This window comes from Anas platyrhynchos, chromosome 1, assembly GCF_047663525.1.
Source record: "Anas platyrhynchos isolate ZD024472 breed Pekin duck chromosome 1, IASCAAS_PekinDuck_T2T, whole genome shotgun sequence".
Lineage (NCBI taxonomy): Eukaryota > Metazoa > Chordata > Aves > Anseriformes > Anatidae > Anas > Anas platyrhynchos.
Window position 1 is genome coordinate 62,438,987 of NC_092587.1, and position 24,008 is coordinate 62,462,994.

Below are 24,008 nucleotides of genomic sequence, written 5' to 3' on the forward strand. Positions count from 1 at the left end.
ACCCTATTTCTAGCTGTAAAGTCTGCGGAAGATACATACTTGCCATTCACACAGAAACCTACAGGGAGCACTATAGGGTATAAAACACACTTTTGCGAAGAATTACGTGCTGCTGTTAGCTTCCTTTCCCTTTTGTGGCTCAGCATTTTAGTATTTCAGATTTACTTCCAAAGTTTATTGTTCTGCATAACAGCACTGGCATGAGCCAACAGAATGTTTATGTATTCAGTGCAAGGATCTACAGTTGTAGTAATACATAATTTTATTTATTTACTTTTGGTGTCTATGACAAAATGTAGTATTTTTTAGTCTTTTCGTGTTTCAACCTTTATACATAGGTCCTCTATGCTGCAGTGGAAAGTCTGGATTTATGTGGGTGTTTGTGCACACTTGAAGGGAAAAGGAGAAGAAACAGAAGGCAACACAACCTGGATGAAAGTAACCCTTAGTTCTAAAGGATTCACTATGTAATTTTCTACTTAATACTTTTCTCACCCACAAACGAATACATTTTTATATATACCAGTATTACTTGGAGATCTACATTATTCTTCCATTACCTGAATATCTTGAATAATTAATTTGAACTGAGGTGACCGTTCAGTCCATGTTTTTACCAATTCCATTGCATTATCAAAATTCTTCACATACTCTCCATACATCTTGAGGAAAGGAGCTAACTTCTGCAGAATGTCTCCAATCCTGGGGGTATGAGTCCTGTAAAGTAAGAAGGCAGAATCTCAGAGCAAACAGGAAAGAAAAGTCGCACAAGGTTATCAAACAGTTCCAAGTATTTGAAGAGAAGAGTATCATTCTGCTTGGGATCATCTCATGTAGAGTTCCAACAAAACCATTAAAACTGACCTGAATTAAAGGATTGTTTGCACCCTCTCCGGTGATGTGTAAGCATTACAGATCATGGAGAGCACTAAAGAAAGAAAAACTTTCTATAATGAAAACCTTGGGACTCTATGTTTACAAAACATAGCCTAATCTATTTTATTTGTAGTTCCTTACTGCTACATTATATTCTTTTGACCACACTTTACCCTCTAAATAGCTATTTAGTCCTTTTATTTGAGGACTAAATCTGTACCACAGAGCTCTCCTTCCATGCTCTATATAAATACTGCATTTCTGAAAGTCCTGAATGCATGTATCTCTAGACTTCAAGGCCAGTTTGGATGGGGCTTTGAGCTACCTGGTCCAGCAGGAGTTGTCCCTACCTATGGAAAGGGAGATGAACAATTTGGTCTTTAAGGGCCTTTCCAACCCTAACCATTCTACATTGTAAAATTCTATGTTTCTAAAAGTCAGAAATCAACAGTGCAGTAGTAGCACGAAGTAAAGCAATCTTTTCCTAAAGCTACTCTAAAACACTACTGTTCCAAGCAAAAAGCTGTGCAGCAAGGAAAAGTTACCTGAATAGCAAATACTGGCAGGACTGGCCCAGCTGCAGCTGTGCTCAGGGAAGTAGAAGACAACCTGTGCAAAACCTGGCAGTGCTACCACTGGACCTTGTAACCAGAGAAGGGGGCAAGATGGAGTGAGAAGGTAGTCTCTGAAATCACTGAGGCTCTCCAGCCTTTATTCAGGTATTTTCTCCACCAGTCTCTATATCCAAGCACACTTGCAAATGCAAGCTAGCAATTCAAAACAAATAGCCACCAAATTCACTCAATTCTATTTCTCTAGGTTATCATTTTAACACAATGTAGCAGCATGTTTTTAAACTGAAAATAAAATACAAATCATGTCAATTTTAACATCGCTGAAATAAATGTGAATTCATTTCTAAATGTCACCTGTAAAAGAAAATAAAAAACACAATAGACTTAAAGGTTTTTATGCTAAACTTCACAGGTAGGTAATGATGAGATTTTGCCTTTAAAAGCTTAAAGCAGAAAGACCGCGGCAATCCTTTGTATCTAGGCCAATTTAAAAACAAATAAATACTTCTTCATGTTTCTTACCTATTACTAGAAAGACCTTACAAGAAAATATCAAAACTTTTAAAAGACAAAGAGTGGGAACCATTTTCTATGCCTGCTCCTTTGATACTTATGACTGCTCATTTACACAGAGCACTGCATTGTCACTGACTATGAAGATTCAAAATTTTCACTGCTTTTCACTTTTACTTTTTTCTTCTATGTCCAAAGATTCAGGCCATGGAAACAAATTATTTATTTTAGGTAAGTTAGACAAGGTCCACATAGCACAAAGAACTATTGAAAGACAGGGACTCAGAGAAAGCGGAACCTTCTTAGAAAGGCATCTTCCCACGATCAGCTTTTAGGTATAGCTATCTACTTCTCATATTTTAACACAACACACCATAAGCAAAAACAGGAAAGTATACTAAATGACATCAGGTCTAGGGCTGTTACTGGTTTTGTGGATAGACAGATTGCAAAAAGAGAACTATTACCATAGGCCCAAATCAGCAGTGCATTGTTACCAGGAAACAAAGAGGGTATTGTTATATATCTCAATAAATTGGACTTAGCATTGTTCTGTAGGTACAGAAACACTTCCTATTTCGGTGTTATCGGACCACAATGGTATTCACCTAAGCATTCTAAGAAACTTGGAGCATGAAATAGCTGACTTGCTAATCATGATTTGAATTTAAAACTGTTACGATTGAAAGGAAGCCAAGCAAAAGTCTGTAAAAATTAACACAGACAAGGTGATTACAGAACAACTGCTTGGTCTCTTTTCTGATATACAAGCTAACAGGCATCCAACAAAATTGAAAGTTGAAGTTTCAAAGCAAAATCACATGAATAGGTCAGCTCTGAAATTGCCCAAGAATGCTAGTCTAAAATTTTGTGTTGAAAGAGTGAATAATTTGTCCAAAAAGAAAAAAAAATAAAAAAATAAAAATAAAAAAGCAAACAAACAAACAAAAAAGAAACAAAACAAAAACAGAAGATACCACACCATGGTCTTATATGCTTCCCCAGCTATCTGCTATTGGTCATCATTGGGTACAAAAAGACGGATTTAGATTGGTATTTTGACTTAAAATTGCTGGTATGCTCTGTTTCGCTTTTTTTCATGGGAACTATATTGCACTGTTTTCAAGCCATATGTTGTAAAAGAGATAGTCAACTCCAGCTGTTGCTCAGCTCCTTCAAAATGCCATCACCAGACAATTTCATTTCCACCAGACAAGTTTAGATACACATCGCCTTTTCTTCCAAAACAGAATCTGGTTCTGCTCTGCTTTCCCAGTTTCAAAAACCATGCATTTTTACTTCAAGTATTCAAAACCAACTGCAATTTAGGAAAAGTGTCTTTTCTTTTTTAATGGAAATTTTTAGGAGAAGTGCATAGAAGTACCAATTTTCCAGTATTTTCTATTAAGAGACTGCTGAGGAAAGCAAACTGTATTTGGCAGAAGCTGTTGTGGAAGACAAGTTCAGAGCCTGGTGATGGGCAGAGAAAACAATCCCTGACACTACTCCAAGCAATGATGAGAGATCATTGTCTTCAGCTGCACCCATTCTTCTTCTAATTCCTTCCCAAAGCATAATTTTTTAAGGGCATTCAAACAAGCTGCCTCACATACAGTACAGAGATTGTTTCCAAGCAGTTGCTTGGTGCAAAAATACTAGGTTGCATTGCAATATTCATAGCTCATCTGCAAAAGAACTTTTAAACCTTAAATATATAACTATACACACATCATTCATTTGCAATATAGCATTTTGCAAATACATAAGGTAGTGCAACCCATCTCCTGTGCTCTATAATGTGTCTAGAGCAAGATCTTCATAGTTTTTGACAATTAAGATCTTATACGAATATGTAACTGGAAAGGGTATCTGGATAGACAAGTAGAATAAACAATAGAATAAACTCCAGATAACATGCAAAACAGAAGCCAAAAATGTGCTGAGGTAAAACAACTGAATGAAACAATGGGTCAAAATAATATATATATATATGTATGTATATTATTGAGGTGTCCCCTTTTCCCAAAAAGGGTAGGGAACAGCAATAAATTGGATTATTATTTTTTTTTTGTCAGTTTAATAAGATAGACCAGAAATATACACATATTTGAGCATCTCCATAACATCTTCAGAATCCCATACATCAAGACAAGATAAAGATACTGCACAATAGTACAAAGAATCATTTAGGCTGGAAAAGACCTATATCAACTCCAACTACTAACCTAGCACTGCAAAGTCTGTCTACCACTAAACCATGTCCCTAAGCACCACATCAACATGTCTTTTAAATACCTCCAGAGATGGTGACACAACCACTTTTCTGGGCAGCCTGTTCCAATGCTTCACAACCCTTTCAGTGAAGACATTTTTCATAATATCCAACCCAACCTCCCCTTGTGCAACTTGAGGCCATTTCCTCTTGTCCTATTGCTTGTTGCTTGGGAGAAGAGACCAACTTCCATCTTGCTACAACCTCCTTTGAGCTAGTTGTAGAGAGTCATAAGTTTCCCTGAGCCTCCTTGTCTCTAGGCTAAATAACCCCATTTGACTCAGCTGCACCTCATAAGACTTGTTCTCTAGACCCTTCACCAGCTTCATAGCGCTTCTCTGGACATGCTCCAGGGCCTCAATGTCTTTCTTGTACTGAGGGCCCCAAAGCTGAACACAGTACTTGAGGTGTGGCCTCACCAGAGCTGAGTACTGAGGGACAAACACTTCCTTAGTCCTGCTGGCCACACTATTTCTGATACACGCCAGGATACCATCGGCCTTCTTCACCACCTGAGCACACTGATGACTCATATTCAGCTGGCTATCGATCAAAACCCCCACATCCTTTTCCATGAGACAGCCTTCCAGCAACTTTTCCCCCCAGCCTATAGTGTTTAATGGGGTGGTTGTGCTCCAGGTGCAGGACCTGGCACTTAACCATATTGAACCCCATACAGTTGGCCTTGACCCATTGGTCCAGCCTATCCATAACCCTCTGCAGAGTCCTCCTGCCCTCATGCAGATCAATACTTGGGCCTCGTTTGGTGTCATCTGAAAACTTACTGAGGGTGCACTTGATCCCCTTGTACAGATCACTGATAAAGATATTGAAGAGAACTGGCCCCAGTATTGAGTCCTGGGGGTCTAGCTGGTCACTAGTGACCAGCTGCCAAATGGATTTAACACCATTCACCACAACTCTTTGGGCCTAGCCACCCAGCCAGTTTTTTATCCAATAAAGCATACACCCATTCAAGCTATAAGCAGGCAAAGGTTCTGCAGACCAATGATAAAATGCAAGGGAAAAGGACAAAACTGCAACAGGGGATGTTCATAATGTACATAAGGAAAATTTTCTTTACCATGAAGGCTGTCAAACACTGTAACAGACTTCCAAGAGAGGTGGTTGATTCCCTGTGCCTGTCAGTGTTCAAGAGGCATTGGGATAATGCCCTCATTAATATACTTTAATTTATGGTTAGCATAGAATTGATCAAGCTATTGGACTAGATGATCTTTGAAGGTCCCTTCCAACTGAACAATTCTATTTTCATTACCGTGCTACAAGGGCAGCACAAAACATATATATGTTATTTATCTCAGTTTTGTCATATGTGCATATTTATCTCAATTTTCTATTATGTGCAATGAATTAATCAGGTAGCACATAATTTTAGTGTGAACCTCTAATTCAGCAAGGCATTTAATCATTAGTAATCTCACTAGCTTCAGTGAGTGAGATGTCCTTTAGTTTGAACAAGGGATGCAAGTCCTCTGCTGAGTCAGTTCCTGATGAAGAGTGAAGAGCAGATGTTCTCCTACCCACAGAGCTTCCTCGGACTGTAGCACTTAATTATGAATGCACCTTCCCTACTTCAAGCCTGTAACAGTTCCTAGCGATGCTATTTCAGTAGATTATTAGACAGTGAATCACCTCTTACCATTCTTGCATTCTTTTCTCAAGTTCTGGAAGTAAGAATTTACTGTGGAATGCATTTATTGATGATATATTAGAAAAGATTTTGTTAATCACTTCAGCTGGAAAGGAACCTTTGTTGGCTTCTTCAAGGAGTCTGGAATAAAATACCTGCAATATAGAAGAAGAACCCAAAACCTGTTAGCCTTTTATCATTGGATGAAGACTCATCCACTCTCTTCTACACCAATGAGGGCAAGAACAATATTTCAATAACATAGGGAGGTAATTACAAAAGTAATTTATCATCTTTCATTATCTAAAAATTATTATCTTTCCCTCATCAAAAGTTAAAAGCTACTCCTCCCCTTACACCCCCCCTTTTTTTTTTTATTTTGAGAGAGAAAAAGAGCTGCAGGCTGAACAGACATAAGGAAAGCCAAACCAAGGTAGAACCATTCTGGTCGGAGTCCAAGCATTCTAGACATTTTAAGAGTTAGATCTCAGGTTTCCCGGTCCTCCAGTTGTGTTGTTCACTCTCATTTTCTCTCCAGTGAGCATGATGGCTGATTACCATTAGCTCAACCACCTATATGCCCCATCCCTGGAGGTGTTCAAGACCAGGTTAGATGAGGCCCTGAGCAACCTGATCTAGTGGGTAGCATCCCTGTCTATTGCAGGGGGGTTGGAACGAGATGCTCTCTAAGGTTTCTTCCAACTGAAAGCCATTCTATGATTATATGTATTCTGTAGCCCCTTATACTTTTAAAAATTGACATTGACTGGAAGACTGCATATTCCCCAAATACCATTTATAGTGCATAACGCAAAACTGCAGTTCTGATTGGGCTATTTAATACTTCAGTAGTCTCTTAAAAATAATAGTAATAAAATCTCCCCATCACTGGGCTATATCTGATTAGACATAGCTACGAACTGACTAGAGACATGCAGCTGTTAATATGCACACCACATGAACCAGTGTTTACAGGAACGTATGGTCCATGTCTCTCTCCCACAGGTGAACAGGAACAGACTGCATCTGCCTGGAAAGGGCTTCAGAAGCTTAGGTATGAGTTTTTGGGGAAATAAAGTCTGAAGACAGAAATTTTGATAATCCCAGCAGAGACAGATAAACTGTCTTAAAAGAAAGACAAAAAAGCCATATGCTTTCACTTATACTTCAAAATAGACTCACTTTGCTCCACCTCTAGTAGGACAATTAGAGAATTTGACAAAATTCTTTTGGAAACTGTAAATGTTACTTACTTTTTAACTCTATTTAGAAGCATAACAACATCTCCCAGACTTCCACATTTAGAAACACCAGTTTGATTCTACAGAGCACAAGAACTCAACCCATCCTTTGCACAAAGAGGAATTTTTGTTCATTTTAACAGAGTTTGGTCTAAATGTTTAATAGAAAAGTAGGGCATATACAGTTTTTGATGGGCATCTTCCTATGTTCTTCAGCACTGAAGATAAATGCTGTTCACACAGCTCAAACCTGAAAGATTTAGTAATTTGCTAGTGGGCAAACAATATCGGTTTTATAAAATGATACTCTTTCCTGTCCAATAGCAACCAAGAAATGAATGAGGACAACATTATTCATCTCCTTTGTTGGATTTGCTAATACGGATTTTGCAAATCTACTGCTTATGTTGAAGTCTACATGCACACACAAGATACTGCATTAATAGCCACAAAATTCTAAAGTGTTTTTTAAAAACACAGTGTTCTTAAATTAGAAAAAATGACAAAGTTATGCAGCAACCACAGATGACTGACTGGAAAGGTCAGCAAAATATAAAAAGCATATCACCTCCTTTATGTAATATGCACACACACACACAGCCATTCGAGTAAATTAAAGGCAAGAAAATAAAAACAATTTAAAGAGAAACATACCTGATCTAGGAGGTCAAGTCGGCTAACATAGGCTTTTTCTGTTTGCAGAAGTTCACTAGCAATTTTGTGACGTTTCTGTTCATCTGTCTCCTGAGGGAGAAGAGAAGAGCCCTTAGAATACTGCAGAAAACAGAACAATACTTAAAAAAATATATTCAAAAGCATATGTGATTACCTATGATTACCTCAGAGTCTAAAAAGCATCTGAAAACCAAGTTTCACATTTTGTAATAATCACCTTATTTTGGTAGATACAAGCTTTCTACCAGTTTAACCAACAAATACAAAAGTAAGAGGAGGATTAAAAAAAAATAACCAAACAGCTCCAGAGCGAAAGTCAAGGCCTAAATTATTTAGTATTTCTCAGTTTTCACAGGGATCTTTGCCAAAGCCCAAACTCCCTACTGAAAAGCTCAGCTCACATCCTGGTAATCAAGTACCACCAACCTTTCAGCACTGGAAGAACTCATTTGCAGAGTAAAATGTAACAGATGGAATTAGTTGGTGTTCTCCCCCGCCCCCATTTGGAAAGTTATTTGAACTGACTGTTCTGCATACCAGAACTGTTGAAAAATACCATGCAAAATGTTTTATGTTCATCGATACACTCATTGCTGATGCATTGCTGGCTGCAATTAGAGTGCTAGCTCATTAGCCCTTTACACAAGCCATTTTTACTTCTCAAGGAAAGTTTTCACTTTAAAGTTTTTCATTCCACAAAACATACTTTTGATTCTTCTGCTAAATATAAGCTAAACTGTTTGTTCAAATTTCAATGTTAAATTTAGTATGTTAGAATATAAAATTCTGAGTTGTTTAAAAACAATGAAAGTGCACCCTTCTAAAATACTAATATGTTAGGAAAATGCCTCATGCTCACAAGTGTCAAATTCAACAAAATGACTTTTCCACTACAAGATTTTCTTCTAGATTTAGGAGTCATGCTGAGAAGTGTTAGTGTTTAATGACATTTGAATCTATCTGAATCTATGTAAGTGGCAGTGTATGTCCGAATAGAGCTTACAGGACAGTGGGAATTTTCTAGACAAATTGCAGAAATCCTTAAAAATAAATAAGTAAAGAGATCTTGAAACAGTTATTTCTGATTTCAAACTGCATAACGCTTTCTGCAAGATAAACATTTGCAAGTACATTTATTTATAAAGGTTGTTTGCAGAATAGTGAGTAATGAAGTACAGAACTTCCATGTAAAGGACAACAGTCATTTTTTTCACCTTTCAGTATTCAGCAAGTATTCCAGATCTGAACTCATTTCAACTCTGATCTTCAGAGTTAACAGCCGCACTGCTACATAGCAAGCTCCCTCCCTAAATACAGGCTTTCAATAGTGACTTCAAAGCTGTTCATTAAATGTTTCAATCCACATAGCAACCACAGTAACCTACAGAACAGCATTTTAAGTGCTGTCAAGAGACGTTGCAGAGCTAAAGGATTTGCAGTTACAGCTCCAACATGCTGTTTAGTGCAGTCATTTGCAAGGAATTATACACGTGGACTTGCTTGAGGCACAAAACCATGGAGGCTACTGGCTTCTCTGAAAGTATGTATGTTTCATGTTTTTGTTTGTTTGATTGACTAATCATTATTTTTTTCTAGAACCCACTGTCTCCCTGAAGCACTGCTACAGAATCGATTTACAGTTCTCAGAAGATTACATGAACTAATTAGGTGAGGGAAAAATCATGCACAGCAGACTCAAAATATATACAAAACGAGCAGTTCAGAAAAAGCATTCAAATCCTCACCCCTGAGCCAGGGCAAATCCCTCTTACCCCTCAGCTTCTCCATCCTCTCAGTACCTCCCTCACACATCGTCATAATTCTTGAACCTTGGTGTCCTTTCTACAGTCACTACCTGACTCAGGAATCTTCTGTGTGAGAAAACACACACCACGGGTGAGTTCTCCTTTAATCACAGTGGCATGTTCTTATTCTAGCATAAGAACATCTACCTACAGGGTTAGATCTGTGCAAGAACAACAGAAAACTGTATTGCTAGTTTTCTTTAAAGGAAGTCTTTAGATTCCCACTGCAACATCTCAATATTTGTCCACATTTTAGAAGAACTCCCAACTGTGTTTTCTTTTGCTAGCTCCATCCCCCTCTCTTCTCATACTCCCACTTCCATGCCTTTTCAGCATCCTATCTAAAGAAAAGCACCTGATTTCCATGAGGTCAACTACAGCTTCCTTCCTGTTGGAAACAACAGGTTACAGGCTGTTTTGCTAGTAGTGGCATCCATTTCCTGTTGAATTTTTTTTTTTTTTGATGGAATTGTCCTGAATGCAGGGGGTGAAACAGGTCCAGTTGCATAGGTCTCACGTTTTACAATTGATAAAAAGACTCATCATTGTGCCAAGTAGAAGTGATGTGTGAAGCCCCTGCTGCACCTCTGCCCCCAGCTTGGGCACCCACCTGCTGCTTGGAGTGGGTACAACTATGGGCTCAGGGCAGGCAGAGCAGAAGAGGCACAGGCTTTGCAGACCTGCATGGGGCTATTCTGAATAGCAAAGTAAGCCTTGCAACATTATTTGGAAATAAATACTGAGTAATATTTTGTGACAGTGAGAATGACATAGCTGCTAGTTACTGTAGCAATACCATGTAGAAATAAATGGGGAAAAAATATTCAAACAACCAAAAATGGTTAGTGATTTACAGAGAATCTTCAACTAGAGGCTGGATTTGAACTGTTGATCAAAATATCAGAAGTGTAAGGTAACACTAAGTTCCTGAGATCTACTGAAAAGCAGAATGCAACCATATCAAAAATGCCAAGGCATTTTTTTAAACAATTAATTTAAAAGAATGCATTACTCTTTTACAAATGAAAGGATAAAGTTGAGTAAAACTTTACTGTTTTTTCTAATGGTTGCAGATAAACTGAACTCTCAGTTCAATTTGTCCTCCAAAAACTAACCTTTGAAAATTGCAAATTAGACAATTTTGTGACATACATGTATCTTTAAACTGACCTTTCTAATGACCTGAAACAGATTTTTTTTCTGGTTGAATAAGTTATTAGCTAAAAGTATTTAAAAATTATTAATTTCAAGCAAACCATACTTTCCATTCTATCCAAACATCTGACAAAGTTCATGCAGGCAGGACTGCACATCTGTATCTCTAGGTAGGATTTTTAAATTAAATATTTCACCTGGGCTTAACTGCCTATTCTTTAGTACAAATTGTGCATCCATAGAATTACTGCATTACTATAGATGCTTAAGACATTAAAATTGTGGATGCCCCATCCCTGGAAGTGTTCAAGGGCAGACTGCATGAGGCTTTGAGCAACCTGGTCTAGTGGAAGGTGTCCCTGCCCATGGCAGTGGGGTTGGAACTAGATGATCTTTAAGGTCCCTTCCAACCCAAACCATTCTACAAAAGCAAGTAATTTCTACCTAAATTGAACTCTGAAATTAAGATGAGGTGGGAAAAATGCTGCTGAGATACAAACTCTTTGCATCTTGTGGGAAACCTCCACAGATTGTATTAATTTAAAGCAGACCTCATACCATCTCGCAAGTACCATCTCCCATCAAGAAAACTATACCTACCAACATGATAATGATGCAGTGTATGATTCACTCCTATCTCAGCATAGCCCTTACCCCACAGACTTTGCAGTAATATATTGAGAAACACAGATATGGTGAGAGATGTAAAATACAAGCAAAACTCATTCAATCTACATCATGTGATTTTGATTGTTTGATTTAAATACTGAATTTGGTCTAAAGTAATAGAGTGGGTTTTTCCTTTCCTAAAACCATCTGTGTCATGGCTGGTTCTTGATCTGCAGCTTTGTTCTGTGAGTATTGGGAAAATAAATGTAAATCTTCATGAGAATTTAAGATTTCATTTAATCTCTTGAGTTAGTTTCTGAAATCAAGTTAAACACTAAATTTCACATGAGCTATTGAATATTACCACCACATTGTGACAAGTTAACTCTATGTAACAGTTTATTATGAAAATGATCTGTGAGTTTCTTGAATAGTAACCAAGATAAGCAGCGAAGATCCTACAAACCCTAAAAAGGCAATTCTTCAAGAGGATTTACACATATTTATACTGGGTACTGAAGATACACATCTTTGTTCATGATCTACTGCTGCTAAAGAAGAACATAAAATGTAGAACCAGGATTTTACTTTCTTACTCAAGAACTGCAACAGTTAGACATTTCTTGGCAGAAAGTTAACATAGCACAAAAGTTTCATCCTATTTAAATCAATCCTTCACCTTACCTTTAGAAACACATGACCTCCACCAGGTTTTGCATCTGAAACACCAGAGTGCCCAACATGGCCATTAAAAGGAGCTATCAAGTAAATACTTGAATAAAGATATGGCATGCATGCAGCCAATATCCCCATTCCCTACCAAATCTCACAACAAATACAGAAGCATTTGTCTTCTTGCCTGCCGTTAACTCCGGTAGCAGATTTCTCACAAGATGTTATTCAGGAAGCTAATTGATTGGGATGTTCTTGTACTAGTCAGCCTCCGCATTTTAGAAAAAAAAACAAATTTTATGACAGAAGGTGCTTCTGCTGCAAGGCAGGAAACTTAACTTTCAATCATCTTTTTCCTTGTGGTATTTGTGGTTTGTGACTTTCAGACTAATACTGTAAGTAGCAGAAATAATACATACTGTAGTCTGCTCATTTGTGGAAAAAGTCCCAGATCATTGCCAAATTTAGTTGGTTTCACCTAAACTTTTCCAGAACCTGAAAGAATTTGACTTTAGTCAGATCTACAGTGATGAGGAGGTGGGCTGGAAAATATAAGAGCACCATTACTTCTAAATAAGCTTTCTTTTCCAGGTCTAAAAAACAGATTCTGCTTCAGTTTTGTACCATTCCCCAGTTTAATTCACCCTTTCCAGCAGTGGACTAACAATCATAGAATATCCCAAGTTGGAAGTGACTATAAGGATCATCTAGTCCAATTCTTGGCCCCACACAGCACCACACAAAAAATCAGATCATATGTTTGTTGTCCAAACGCTTCTTGAATCTTTTCCTAACCCCCAGCCTGACCCTCCCCTGTCCCAGCTCCATGCCGTTCCCTCGGGTCCTGTCGCTGTCCCCAGAGAGCAGAGCTCAGCGCCTGCCCCTCCGCTCCCCTCCTGAGGGAGCTGCAGGTCGCCATGAGGCCTCCCCTCAGCCTGCTCTGCTCAGGACTGAGCAAACCAAGGGACCTCAGCTGATACTCATACACCTTGCCCTCCAGACCCCTCACCATCTTCGTAGGTCTCCATTGGACACACAGTTTTATGTCCTTATAAACTGTAGTGTCCCGTACTGCAAATAGTACTCAAGGTGAAGCTGCACCAGCCTTCCCTGAATTAGAAAGTACGGCATACAGGAGACAAGATACTTCACATAGCTACCAAAATAAGTATCAGATGCATAATTTAAAATTTGTCTATGACCTGCATGCATCTGCTCCTATTTGCTTTCACTCAATTGTACCTACACTCATGCTTGGTTAATTAAAAAGAACAGAAAGGTGCTGTTACTCAGCAAAGCACAACTTCAACTCAACTGCATCCCAGTTTTAAGATCTTTTACTGACAATAGGGATGCTTAGTAAAATCTACAAACTGCCTAAATGCTCTTGTTGCTTTCCAACACCTACGGGACACAGCAAGAGCTGAAAGCTCTATCAGACCTCTCTTGTTCCTCAGCACCCTCCCCTCCTATAATCCAGATGGCATGGCAGGAGCCTCTTCAAACTCAATTTCATTTCAATCTATAGATTGCATTACCCTAATCTAAATTAGCATTTTATTTTGTAAAGTATGGCCCTCAGATCAATCTATGGTAGCTATGCTTCTTAACATCATTAAAGAGGATGTTCTTGTACCACAAGCATACTGGTATCTCAGAAAGTGCTGTTATCCAATTCAGTTTTTATAGATCCAGTTCACCACTGATGCTGTCTTAAGAGTTATCCTGCATGGGCTTGTTCTGTATTTTTTTTGTTTGTTTGTTTGTTTTGTTTTACCCTCCTAATATCAACAAACAGTACATCTAGTAACAGCCTCACACTTGGGCTCTTGGTCAATACAGGCCAGATAACTTTTGTTGGCCACCCAGCAGGTCAAAGAAACTTTAATGAGATTGCTCCCAAACACATTTTTTCCAACCATTTTCTCAGTTCCTTCCTGGATATGACAACGTAAATGCTTCCCATCTCTGCCTTTTCCTGAAAAATCCTGCCAGCACCTTACTGCACAACTTGGATTCAAGCTTAGCATTGCCCATGGAGCATTCAGCACTTTATTGGCACAAAGAAGGGAAGCAGGCATTACCGATCATAAGACAGAAACATAATGAAAGGTGTGGCTTGTTAAAGGCACCCTGAATCACTATCAGACTTACATTTACATGAAAATTATTTTTTAATCATTAGTAGCAAAAACAAATTGCCCAAACAAAACACAAAACCAACCAACCAACCAAACAAAAAAAAAACAACAACCCACATACTAGCACCTTCTTGGCATGACCCTGTAATACATGTAAATTTGTGTCCAATTTTTCCTAGATACAGAATTTATCCTCAGCAGGTACATAGTTAAGGTACACAGGTTACATAGGTTAGGTACAGAGGGTCCTTAGTTAACGTAATTCAAGGGCTTGGAGAGATGCTGCTCTTCTGTAAATGAAAACAGCAAAGTAGTTGTATAAGAAGTTCATGGAGCAGATCCTCCTGGAAACTATGTTAATGTACATGGAAAACAGACAGATGACTGGTGACAGCCAGCATGGCTTCACTAAGATCACATTGTGCCTGATAAATTTGGTGGCCTTCTACGACAGGGGTACAGAATTAGGGGTTAATGGAAGAGCTACTGATATCATCCACCTCAAATTGTACAAAGCATTTGACATTGTCTCATACAACATTCTTGTCTCTAAAATAGAGAGGTATGGATTTGACAAATGGACAATTCAGTGGTTAAGGAATTGTTTGGACGGTCACATTCAAAGAGTTACTGTCAATGACTTGATGTCCAGGTGGAGACCAGCAATAAGTGGTGCCTCTCAGGGATCTGTATTGGGACTGTATTATTAAACATATCTGTCAGCAACATGGATAGTGGGATTGAGCGCGCCCTCAGAAAGTTTGTGGATGACACCAAGCTGAGTGGTGTAGTAGACACCAAACAAGGCAGGGATGCTGTCCAGAGGGATCTGGACAGGCTTGAGAGTTCAACAAGGCCAAGTGCAAGGTCTTCCACTTGGGTCAGGGCAACCCCAAACATGAACACAGGCTGGGGGATGGCTGATTGAGAGCAGTCCTACAGAGAAGGACTTGGGGGTAGTAGCGGCTGAAAACCTGAATATGAGATGGCAATGTGTGCTTGCAGCTCAGAAACCCAATTGTTTCCTGGACTGCATTGAAAGAAGTGTGGCCACCAGGTCAAGAGAGGTAATTCACCCCATCTGCTCTCTGAGACCCCACCTGGAGTAGGGTGGGGCCTCCAGCATAGAAAAGACAGCATAGTATGCTCCAGCATAGGAAAGACAGGGACCTGTTGGAGTGAGTCCACAGGAGGGCCATGAGAATGATCTGGAACACCACTCCTATGAAGACAGGCTGAAAGAGATGGGTCTGTTCAGCCTGAAGGAGAGAAGGCTCCAGAAGAACCTGATAGCAGCCTTGAGTACTTAAAGGAGGCTTACAGAAGAGAGAGGGAGGGATGCTTTATCAGGAATTGTAGTGATAGGACAACAGGTAATGGTTTTAAACTAAAAGAGGGTATGTTTAGATTAGATATTAGGAAGAAGTTCTTTACGATGAGGATGGTGAGGCACTGAAGCAGGTTGCCCAGAGAAGCTGTGGCTGCCCCAACCCTGGAGGTGCTCAAAGCCAGGCTGGATGGGGCTTTGGGCAGCTTGGTCTGGTGGGAGGTGCCCCTGTCCACGGCAGGGGTTCAGAACTAGATGGTCTTTAAGTTTCCTTCAAACCCAAATCATTGTCCAAAGCTATGTAATCCTGCATTTCCAGCTCCACAATCATCCTGAAGTTTTGTAGTTGGCTGATGCAGGTGTACATCTGACAACCAGGGAACAGCTTTAGCAGTGCTCAGCAACACAAAATTGGATGTTCAGCTAGCTGCTCTTCCCTTTAGTTCTGTGGAGAAGACCAGGGCTCAGAAGGTGCCAGCCCAGACCCTCTGCAGTGACTCACACAGAGCAAAGATTGACTGAAATTATTGATGATGCTCACTGGCCATTAATGCTTCAGTACAAGAAGCCAAACTGCATAATCAAACATTTAAAAGGGGAAATTTCACAAATTTTCTCAGCAATTAATTTTTCTAAGACAGATTTTCTTCCACCCACTTACTTTCCTTAATAATTTAAAATCTTCCTTAAGAGGAAGCTCAAATTCATCATGTTCTATAGTTCTTGCTAACAAAGCATATATTTAGTATTCTCTGAATCTCTTGTCTATCTGGTAGCTAGCAGACTGCCACTGCCTTTCTAGCTTTGACATCTACATCTAAGTTAAGGATCCATTCGGCAGTTCTTCCTGAAGCCCTGTTTTGCTTCAGTTTAATACACATGAAATTTTATTTTGTATATGCCACTAACTCCTTTCACAGTTAGTGCTAAACACGTACACATATTTCAGTGTCACTTTTTTTTTTTTTTTTTCAAACCCTCAATTACCTAACTTGGGGGGAAGAGGTGGGAAGAAGAGGGAATGTAAAAATAAAATTTTCCTTTCCCCTCCCCCCCCCCTTTAACCTCTTTGAACACATTTGAAATATCAGTATCCTTTTGGTAGCACAGCCTCTGCTCTAGCATTTGTGTCATTTTACAGGTTAACATAAAATTACCAACACCAAGAAAATTTTGCCAAATTACAATTTTTGGATAGATTGTTTCAGAAGCAATTGCCACTGGACAGTCAAACTTTCAGCTCTCTTTTTGTAGTTTAAGACATTTTACTGATTACTTTTAAACACTTTTTTTTTTTTTAATAATGAAGAAACAGTAATAAATTTTCAGGTTTTTAGAGGAAAAATAACTAGAAGATTTTCAGCTTTCTGACCTGTCCTAGGAAGCTTACTTTTATGAACAGAAGTCTAGAGAAAACGCACAGAGCAGCGATATCGCAAGAAAGAAACAACTTCTCTCTTTACCTTTGTTTCTGTAGGTTGATCTTGTTTGCTGATTTCCTCATTTGGTTCTTCCTCCATGTTAGTATTAACTTCTGGAGTTTCATTGTCAGATGGGAGCAGTGTATCACTGCTTGAAGTCCTGTAGCAGCTGTTAAGTATCTGTCCTTCACAGGAAGTTGTAGTTTCTAATGACTCTCTGGACGTACTTACTCTTTCGCCATTTATTAAGCTGCTGTTGATTGAATTATCTGGAACTGGGGTGGACACAGCAGAGCCGTGGTCGGGTATCCTCCTGTCCTCACGTTCCATCTGGTCTTGTGCTAGTACTCCATTGGCTGTGTGTGTCTGTGCAACCTGAGTTTTGTTGGTATTACTGTTTCCCTGTTTTTGTAGCAGTTGATGGGAGGGGAATTTTGGCTGAGGTGATGGTGTTGATCCATATCTTCCTTGAGATTTAGAGATGTTGAGAACAGAGGAATCTTTCTTCAAATCACTAGGACTGAATGGGCTACGACACCAGACAAGCAAAACATAGATGAGAGAAAAGTTAAACATGGTATTATAAAAGAAAAAAATAATTAAACAACTATTAAGGGAAGTAGGACAGTTAGACCATATAAACTGTTCCTTCAAATCATTTCTTCCTATATTAACGTTAGGAAGTTCACACAACCAAGACTTGAATAGCATTTTTCCATTAAAGCATAACACACACCTTTTAGTGAAAACCTGGAGTCTATATTGATTGACTACACCCTCATCTCTCTTGTATCTCTGTTTTTAAAGTGGAAGGCAGTATCATTAGCTACATGCAATAGATAAGGAAACTGAGGCACTGATACAGGATGCAGCCTGTCCCAAGTGTCCTAGATTACTGGCGGAAAAAGGGAAAGAATCTTGGTCTCCCAAGTACCAGTCCAATTCCTAAAGAAACACAGAACCTGTTCTCTATTTGCTTTTCAAGAATGCACAAAAAAACATCCAAGAACATTTAGCATCCCTTTCGTTAATTCAACATATTGCAAGCAGAGCTGTAAGTTCCTATCCCATTTCTTCTTCCAGTTTCCTTATTTAGTAATACTGCTCCTCTTTTGAAGTTCTTTTCTCTCCATATTTTAGCTCAGCTTTAAACATATCTTAACCCTTTTTCATACTTTTCGCTATCTCTCTGTTAGATTTTTCAGATTTTTAATTTTAGGCTAATAAAAATGTTAGCCCATTCTGTAAAAAGGTTTGGCTTAATTAAAGAAAAAGGGAAAGGAATAAATCATTGGAAACAAAAATAAAATTACACAGTTTGATTTTAAGTACATTTATCAAACGATATTCAACCTGAAGAAACAACATGACTGCTCTGTAACATATTGCTCCCAGAATGGACTATTAATCTTCCAGAAAGGTAACTGGTTATAAACTCTATGTTTACTCCTTATTTATAGGACAGTTTATACAAATACTTATGAACTTCTGTACAAGTAGCTTGAAAAATATCTTACACTATCTTCATTTTCTTCCATCATATATATAACAAAAGAACTAAATAATTTCTCATTTAGTTGTACAAAAAATATTCTATTTTTTTTTAAAAAAGCACTCCCAAAATGCTGAGAAACTTAGCTATAACTCATTTACCTTTTTCCATTGCATGCATACAGTAAAGTGGCTTAATTAATTTTCTCTCATGCCTGTATGTTTATGAACTGTACAGACTAATGAAAATATGTTATAATAATCGACAATCAGTTTGTCATTCATGAACATGCTACCTAGTCATTTGAAGACCAATAATTACTAGTGAAGTTGACCTTCATGGAAGACACATTCTCTGAGCAGAGCATGTTTTCAAAACATGCACTCCTTCCCCAGTCACAGCAGGGCATTCCAGAATTATTAATAACTCCACTGAGTTATTAAAAAGACTTGGATAATTCTCTGAAGGAAGACTGGGAAACAAAGTGATAACAGGACTGGAGCCTTGAACCAGTCATAAAATTCACAGGACCTCTAGTGCTGCACTAGTCTCTTTTTCCCACCTTTTGGCAATTGTCATGACAACAGCACAATTAAGCCTGTGGCTAATGATGGAAGTTTCTTGCAGACAAAGCTCTAAAGTGTTTTTTATTCCACTAAACAAACCTCCTTTTGTAATGCTCAGATGCTTCTGCATAAAGGATTACATTTCCCCTATCTTGAGGAGGCATCCTTTCAATGAAAATTTTAATACTCTGGCTCCTTACAACATGGTCTGTCGTACATCATGCATTCAGCCCTCTAGGGGCCATTCCTTCAAAACATCGATATCCTGAGGAAACAGAAGAAAGCAATATCTCAAACTTGTAACACTCCACTGTTACTGGACCGTTTCCTGAACTGTTCCTCTGTCATGGGATTTCTGGAAAGTCACTTTCTTTGTACAGAGTAGATATATTTGGAACTTCTGTTTCAGAGTTTACAATGTTTGTCATATGCATCCAATTAAAAGACACACAAATGGAACTATTCCATGAATGTAGAGCTCACTCTAGCTCTTGTTTTTCAAAGTTCCAAGTGTTTCCTGTGAAACACAGCATAAAAAGTAAGGAACCTCAAGATATTCCACTAAAATCACCAAGTACCACGAAGCAGTTTAGTGGATGCATGCCATATTGATACAAGTAGCTAATATAGCATGCATCCACTAAAATGTTTTCTCTCCACATGAATGATCTGAAGAGGTTAAGTCAGCATAAATGGAAAATCAGGATTTCCAGTTTTTCTGTTTGTTTATAAAAGTGATTTTATTTTTTTTTCCTGTGAGAACAAGATCACTTAGGATTTTCTCCAAAGTTTCCTTCTTAAATCAGCACTTATTTCAAATCACTGTTTTTTTCAGGATGTTTTTAAAAATGCTGAGAGAGGTGTGTGTGTGTGTGTTTGTCTGCTCACTTTAAAGAAAAATTAAGACTAGGGTCTCATGAAGAAGCACAGACCTGTACAGATCATATATACAATTGGTTCGCACCATTTCAAAGCATGCAGTTTTGCCATCAGCTCCTCTGGCAGGGATAGTTTTGAGCACCACCATACTATCAACATTATTTACACATTACTTGAATGTTAAGCCACACATAACAGAACTACAAAATAATTAAAATTATACCACATACCTGCCTCCTTCAAAACGATGGATGAGATCTGACACTTTACTGGACTTTTCCTTTGTGACACTAGGAACAGGGGTAGGTGTGTCTTCCTCCATTCTTGGCTTCTGACTTGATAAAGCTTTATGCCTAGGGGTTTGGTATGTAACAGGTGATACCTTCTGCAGATGAATTGGCTTTGGAGGCACTGCAAACAACAGTAATGGTGATCAATCACTCAGGAGTTGTTTATTTGAATTTCCAGAACACATATGATATTTTTGCATAAGAATTTATCACAGTAATTAAAAAGAGAGTCTCTTCAATTTACCCAACCTTCAAGTTGTTTTATGAATACAGCAACTTCATACACTTATGTAGTGTGTGTATCAGACATCTTGTTACGTTTTGGCCAGGCCCAGAGTGGTGGCTCATGGACTTAAATCCAGCTGACTGAGTGGCATTCCCACAGGGTCAGTGTTTGGGTCCATCCTCTTTTATATCTTTATTGATGATTTGGATGAAGGAATTGAGTGCACCTTCGGTAAGTTTGCAGATGACACCAAGTCGGGGGGACGTGTCGATCCACTGGAGGGTAGGAATGCCCTGCAGAGGGACCTGGACAGATTGGATCGATGGGCAGAGGCTGATGGGATGAGGTTCAACATGGCTAAGTGCCGGCTCCTGCGCTTTGGCCACAACAACCCCATGCAATGCTAAAGGCTTCTGGCAGAGTGGCTCAAAAGCTGTGCAGAAGTAAGGGATCGGAGGGAGAGAGGGGGAGGTCAACGCTTGCCTGAACATGAGCCAGCAGTGTACCCAGGTGCCAAAGGCAGCCAACAGCATCCTGGCTTGTATCAGGAACAGAGTAGCCAGCAGGACCAGGGAAGTCATTGTCCCTCTGTACTCTGCTCTGGTGAGGCCACACCTTGAGTACTATGTTCAGCTTTGGGCCCTCCTTTGGTACAAGGAGGACATCGAGGCTCTGGAGCATGTCCAGAGAAGGGCTTCAAAGCTGGGGAAGGACACAAGTCCTGTGAGGAGCGGCTGAAGGAACTGGGGTTGTTTAGTCAAGGGAAGAGGAGGCTCAGGGGAGACCTCCATTGCTCTCTGCAACTACCTGAAAGGAAGTTGTGGGGGGCTGGGGGTTGGCCTCTTCTTGCAGATAACTAGTGACAGGGCTAGAGGGAAGGGCCTCAAGTTGCACCTGGGGAGGTTCAGGCTGGAAATGAGGAGACATTTCTTCTCAGAAAGAGCAGTCAGACACTGAGACGGGTTGCCCAGGGTGGTGGTGGAGTCACCGTCCCTGGGGGTGTTCAAGGAAAGGTTGGACATGGTGCTTAGGGACATGGTTTAGTGGGTGATAGCAGTGTTTGGGGGAGGTTGGACAAGACAATCTTGGAGGTTTTTTCCAACCTTAATGATCCTTTGATTTCTTGAGTGGAAGCCAAACTAAAGCCAAGCTAAAAAGCTGCCCCATCCCCCCCCCCTCCCCCTTTTTTCTCCTTCTCCTTTTTGGTGTTCTGCATTAAACACATATGCTGCCTCCATAAATACAGATTTTATTCTGAAAAGGAATTAGTCATAGGATCTAGGCATGTTGTGGAACTCAAGAATCTCTTCCCAAGAGAGATTTAAACTGCTGCCCCTTAGCCATCGATGCTCTCATTCTTTACCTTCTCCCTCATTACTTCAGAGCTAATTGTCAGTGGAAAAGAGATTCATCTTCAGCTTCAAGCTTCCTTTAGTTAGTGAACCTTTGTCTATTTATACTGCTGAAAATTTGGCTCCCCAAAAATATTTTTCATTTTTCTAATTTTTTCCACAATCCCTACCATAAGCTTTTATTAGATTGTTAATGATCAGCCAGTGTTTAATACGGCAGTGACTAGAAGGGAAGTCACCGCCTATGGCAGCAGACGCTCCTTGGGCTCAGCTGCTATGCACTTTGACTGAAGGCACTGCATGAAGGTGTGCCACAAAGCCTGACCCTCCAGCAGGTACCTGGGACTTGCCAGGGATCATGCACAAGGGAAAAGAGGTAAGAATGTGCATTGGCAAACACACACAACTTACACAACAGACAAATAAACACTGCTACGGGGTGCACAATAGATGGACGTGAGAAAGCCATGCTTGTCACATCCCTGATTCTAAAACAGCTTCCTGATTTACCCTGAAAAAACTGTGTGCCATAGGAATTCGCTTCAATCCCACCAACCAGCACTTGGAAGTGGTGGCGAATAAAGTCTTGCAAATATACTATCACAGAATATGATATATTTGAAGGGACATTTGATTTAGGATGACTTTCCACCTCCTACCTTAGATTAAATTTATAGAAGGTAACATTTTTCTGTCCATCTGATAACTAAATTGTACTCGAGAGAGATTGCAGTGATAATTGCAGTCTGAAAAGTACCATGAGGGACACTGTGAAGCAATTAAAGTACCACAAAAAGCTTAAGACTTCAATCAACTATAACTGGGGACAAATGAAATAGAGAAAGAAGAAAGGAAGTCCTTGTAGATCAGTTTATTTAACGTGTATGTGTGTACCTTTGGTTAAGCTTTGTTCCCATTTGGTAAAACAAGCAAAAAAGGAAGTTTGTGAAAGGATGCAGTGCAGCAAAGACAACTGAAAATATTGTAATTTTCAAATAGTTACAACACAATCCTGGAACAAACAGAATATAAAATTGTGTAAATGCTTGAGTATATGTGCTAACTGAAGCCTTTCTTGTGGGGCTGTGTACATTTGCTCACCCGCAGCTGAAGTGCTGTGGAACAGTTTCTCCTACGCTCCATCTTCCCAGGGAGCTCTGAGAATGCGTGGCAGAATTAGGCCAACGAGCATCACATAACTGTCAAAGCACTGAATAGGTTACTGCTCTGACAAAGGCAATGGAACAGCTGAAAAATGCGAGACAAGTGGGCTGGGAAAAAGCAGGCCACATAATTGAGCGTGGGCATTGCCATTTCCCTGGGGTAGGAGACGAAAGGGAAAGAGGATGTTGGGTGGGTTTACTGACCAGCACTCGGCTTTTTTTATAGAAAGGCTTCTTGGAACTCATTGTGTAGAGCCCACAGTCCTGTCAGTTTTCTTACTTAATAGACTCGTACATCAATTCTTTTGCACATCTCATAATAAGATAATATCCTCACAAGGATATCTTAAAGCTACTAAACTTGAGGGAATTGGTGTCTACTAATAAAGCAGAAAGAATTAGTTGGAAGCTATTTTTGTAGGGGATCCACTGGGACAAAAATCAAATTCTAGGACATTCTGTGAAGGAATTGCACATTTTTGTAGCTATTATTAAGGAAAAAAAGGAAAGAAATACCAACATAATATTTCAGTAGGGTAAGCTTGAGGAATCTCTGCTCAAACTGGACAAAACCAGTATATCAAAAATTCCTGTGACGTCTTCAGAGGAGAACCACAAACCAAACAGACATACCAAATCCCCAGTGCAAGTTATTTTCTTCTTTATTTCCTATTACTATCTAACAGACAGCATTTCCCATAGTCAGTTGCTGCTGTTGCTACTAATACTTTTAGAAATAGTGCAGTGGGGAAAGGACAGTCACAAGATCAATGAAAAGAAAAGCACAATAGTATAAAAAGCCCTGCAAACCTCCCTGTAAGGTCAACCTTATTAACAGGAATTATAGAAAGCAAATTCCATTAATTCTTCCCTCAATGTACTTCTAAAGTGTTTTGTTTTAATCAGATTATTTTTCAAAGTTCACACAGCAAGGATTTTAAAGAAAAGAAATGAGAAAAGACTGGCCTATTGTAATATACTGCATAATACAGAGCTCTGTCAAATCTATAAATACTCTTGCCTCTACACTGTAGAATTTTGAGCTTATTAGGAGATATGAACAGAATATTCTGCCTGAAAAAAACAAAAAAAAAAACAAAAAAA

At 39.2% G+C, this 24,008-nt stretch overlaps 1 protein-coding gene across 16 annotated transcripts in view; it reads right to left on the reverse strand.

Moving 5' to 3' along the window:
• Window positions 1-24,008, reverse strand: part of FGD4 (FYVE, RhoGEF and PH domain containing 4) — a 110,262-nt gene that overhangs the window by 12,926 nt on the left and 73,328 nt on the right. For all 16 annotated transcript variants that reach the window (XM_072039282.1, XM_072039310.1, XM_027472079.3 and 13 more), the window contains 5 exons: window positions 20,104-20,284; window positions 16,979-17,465; window positions 7,786-7,875; window positions 5,900-6,045; window positions 561-717 (listed from right to left, as the gene is read on the reverse strand). In XM_072039282.1, coding sequence (XP_071895383.1) covers window positions 561-717; window positions 5,900-6,045; window positions 7,786-7,875; window positions 16,979-17,465; window positions 20,104-20,284 — 1,061 coding nt within the window. The remainder of the gene's footprint in view (window positions 1-560; window positions 718-5,899; window positions 6,046-7,785; window positions 7,876-16,978; window positions 17,466-20,103; window positions 20,285-24,008) is intronic.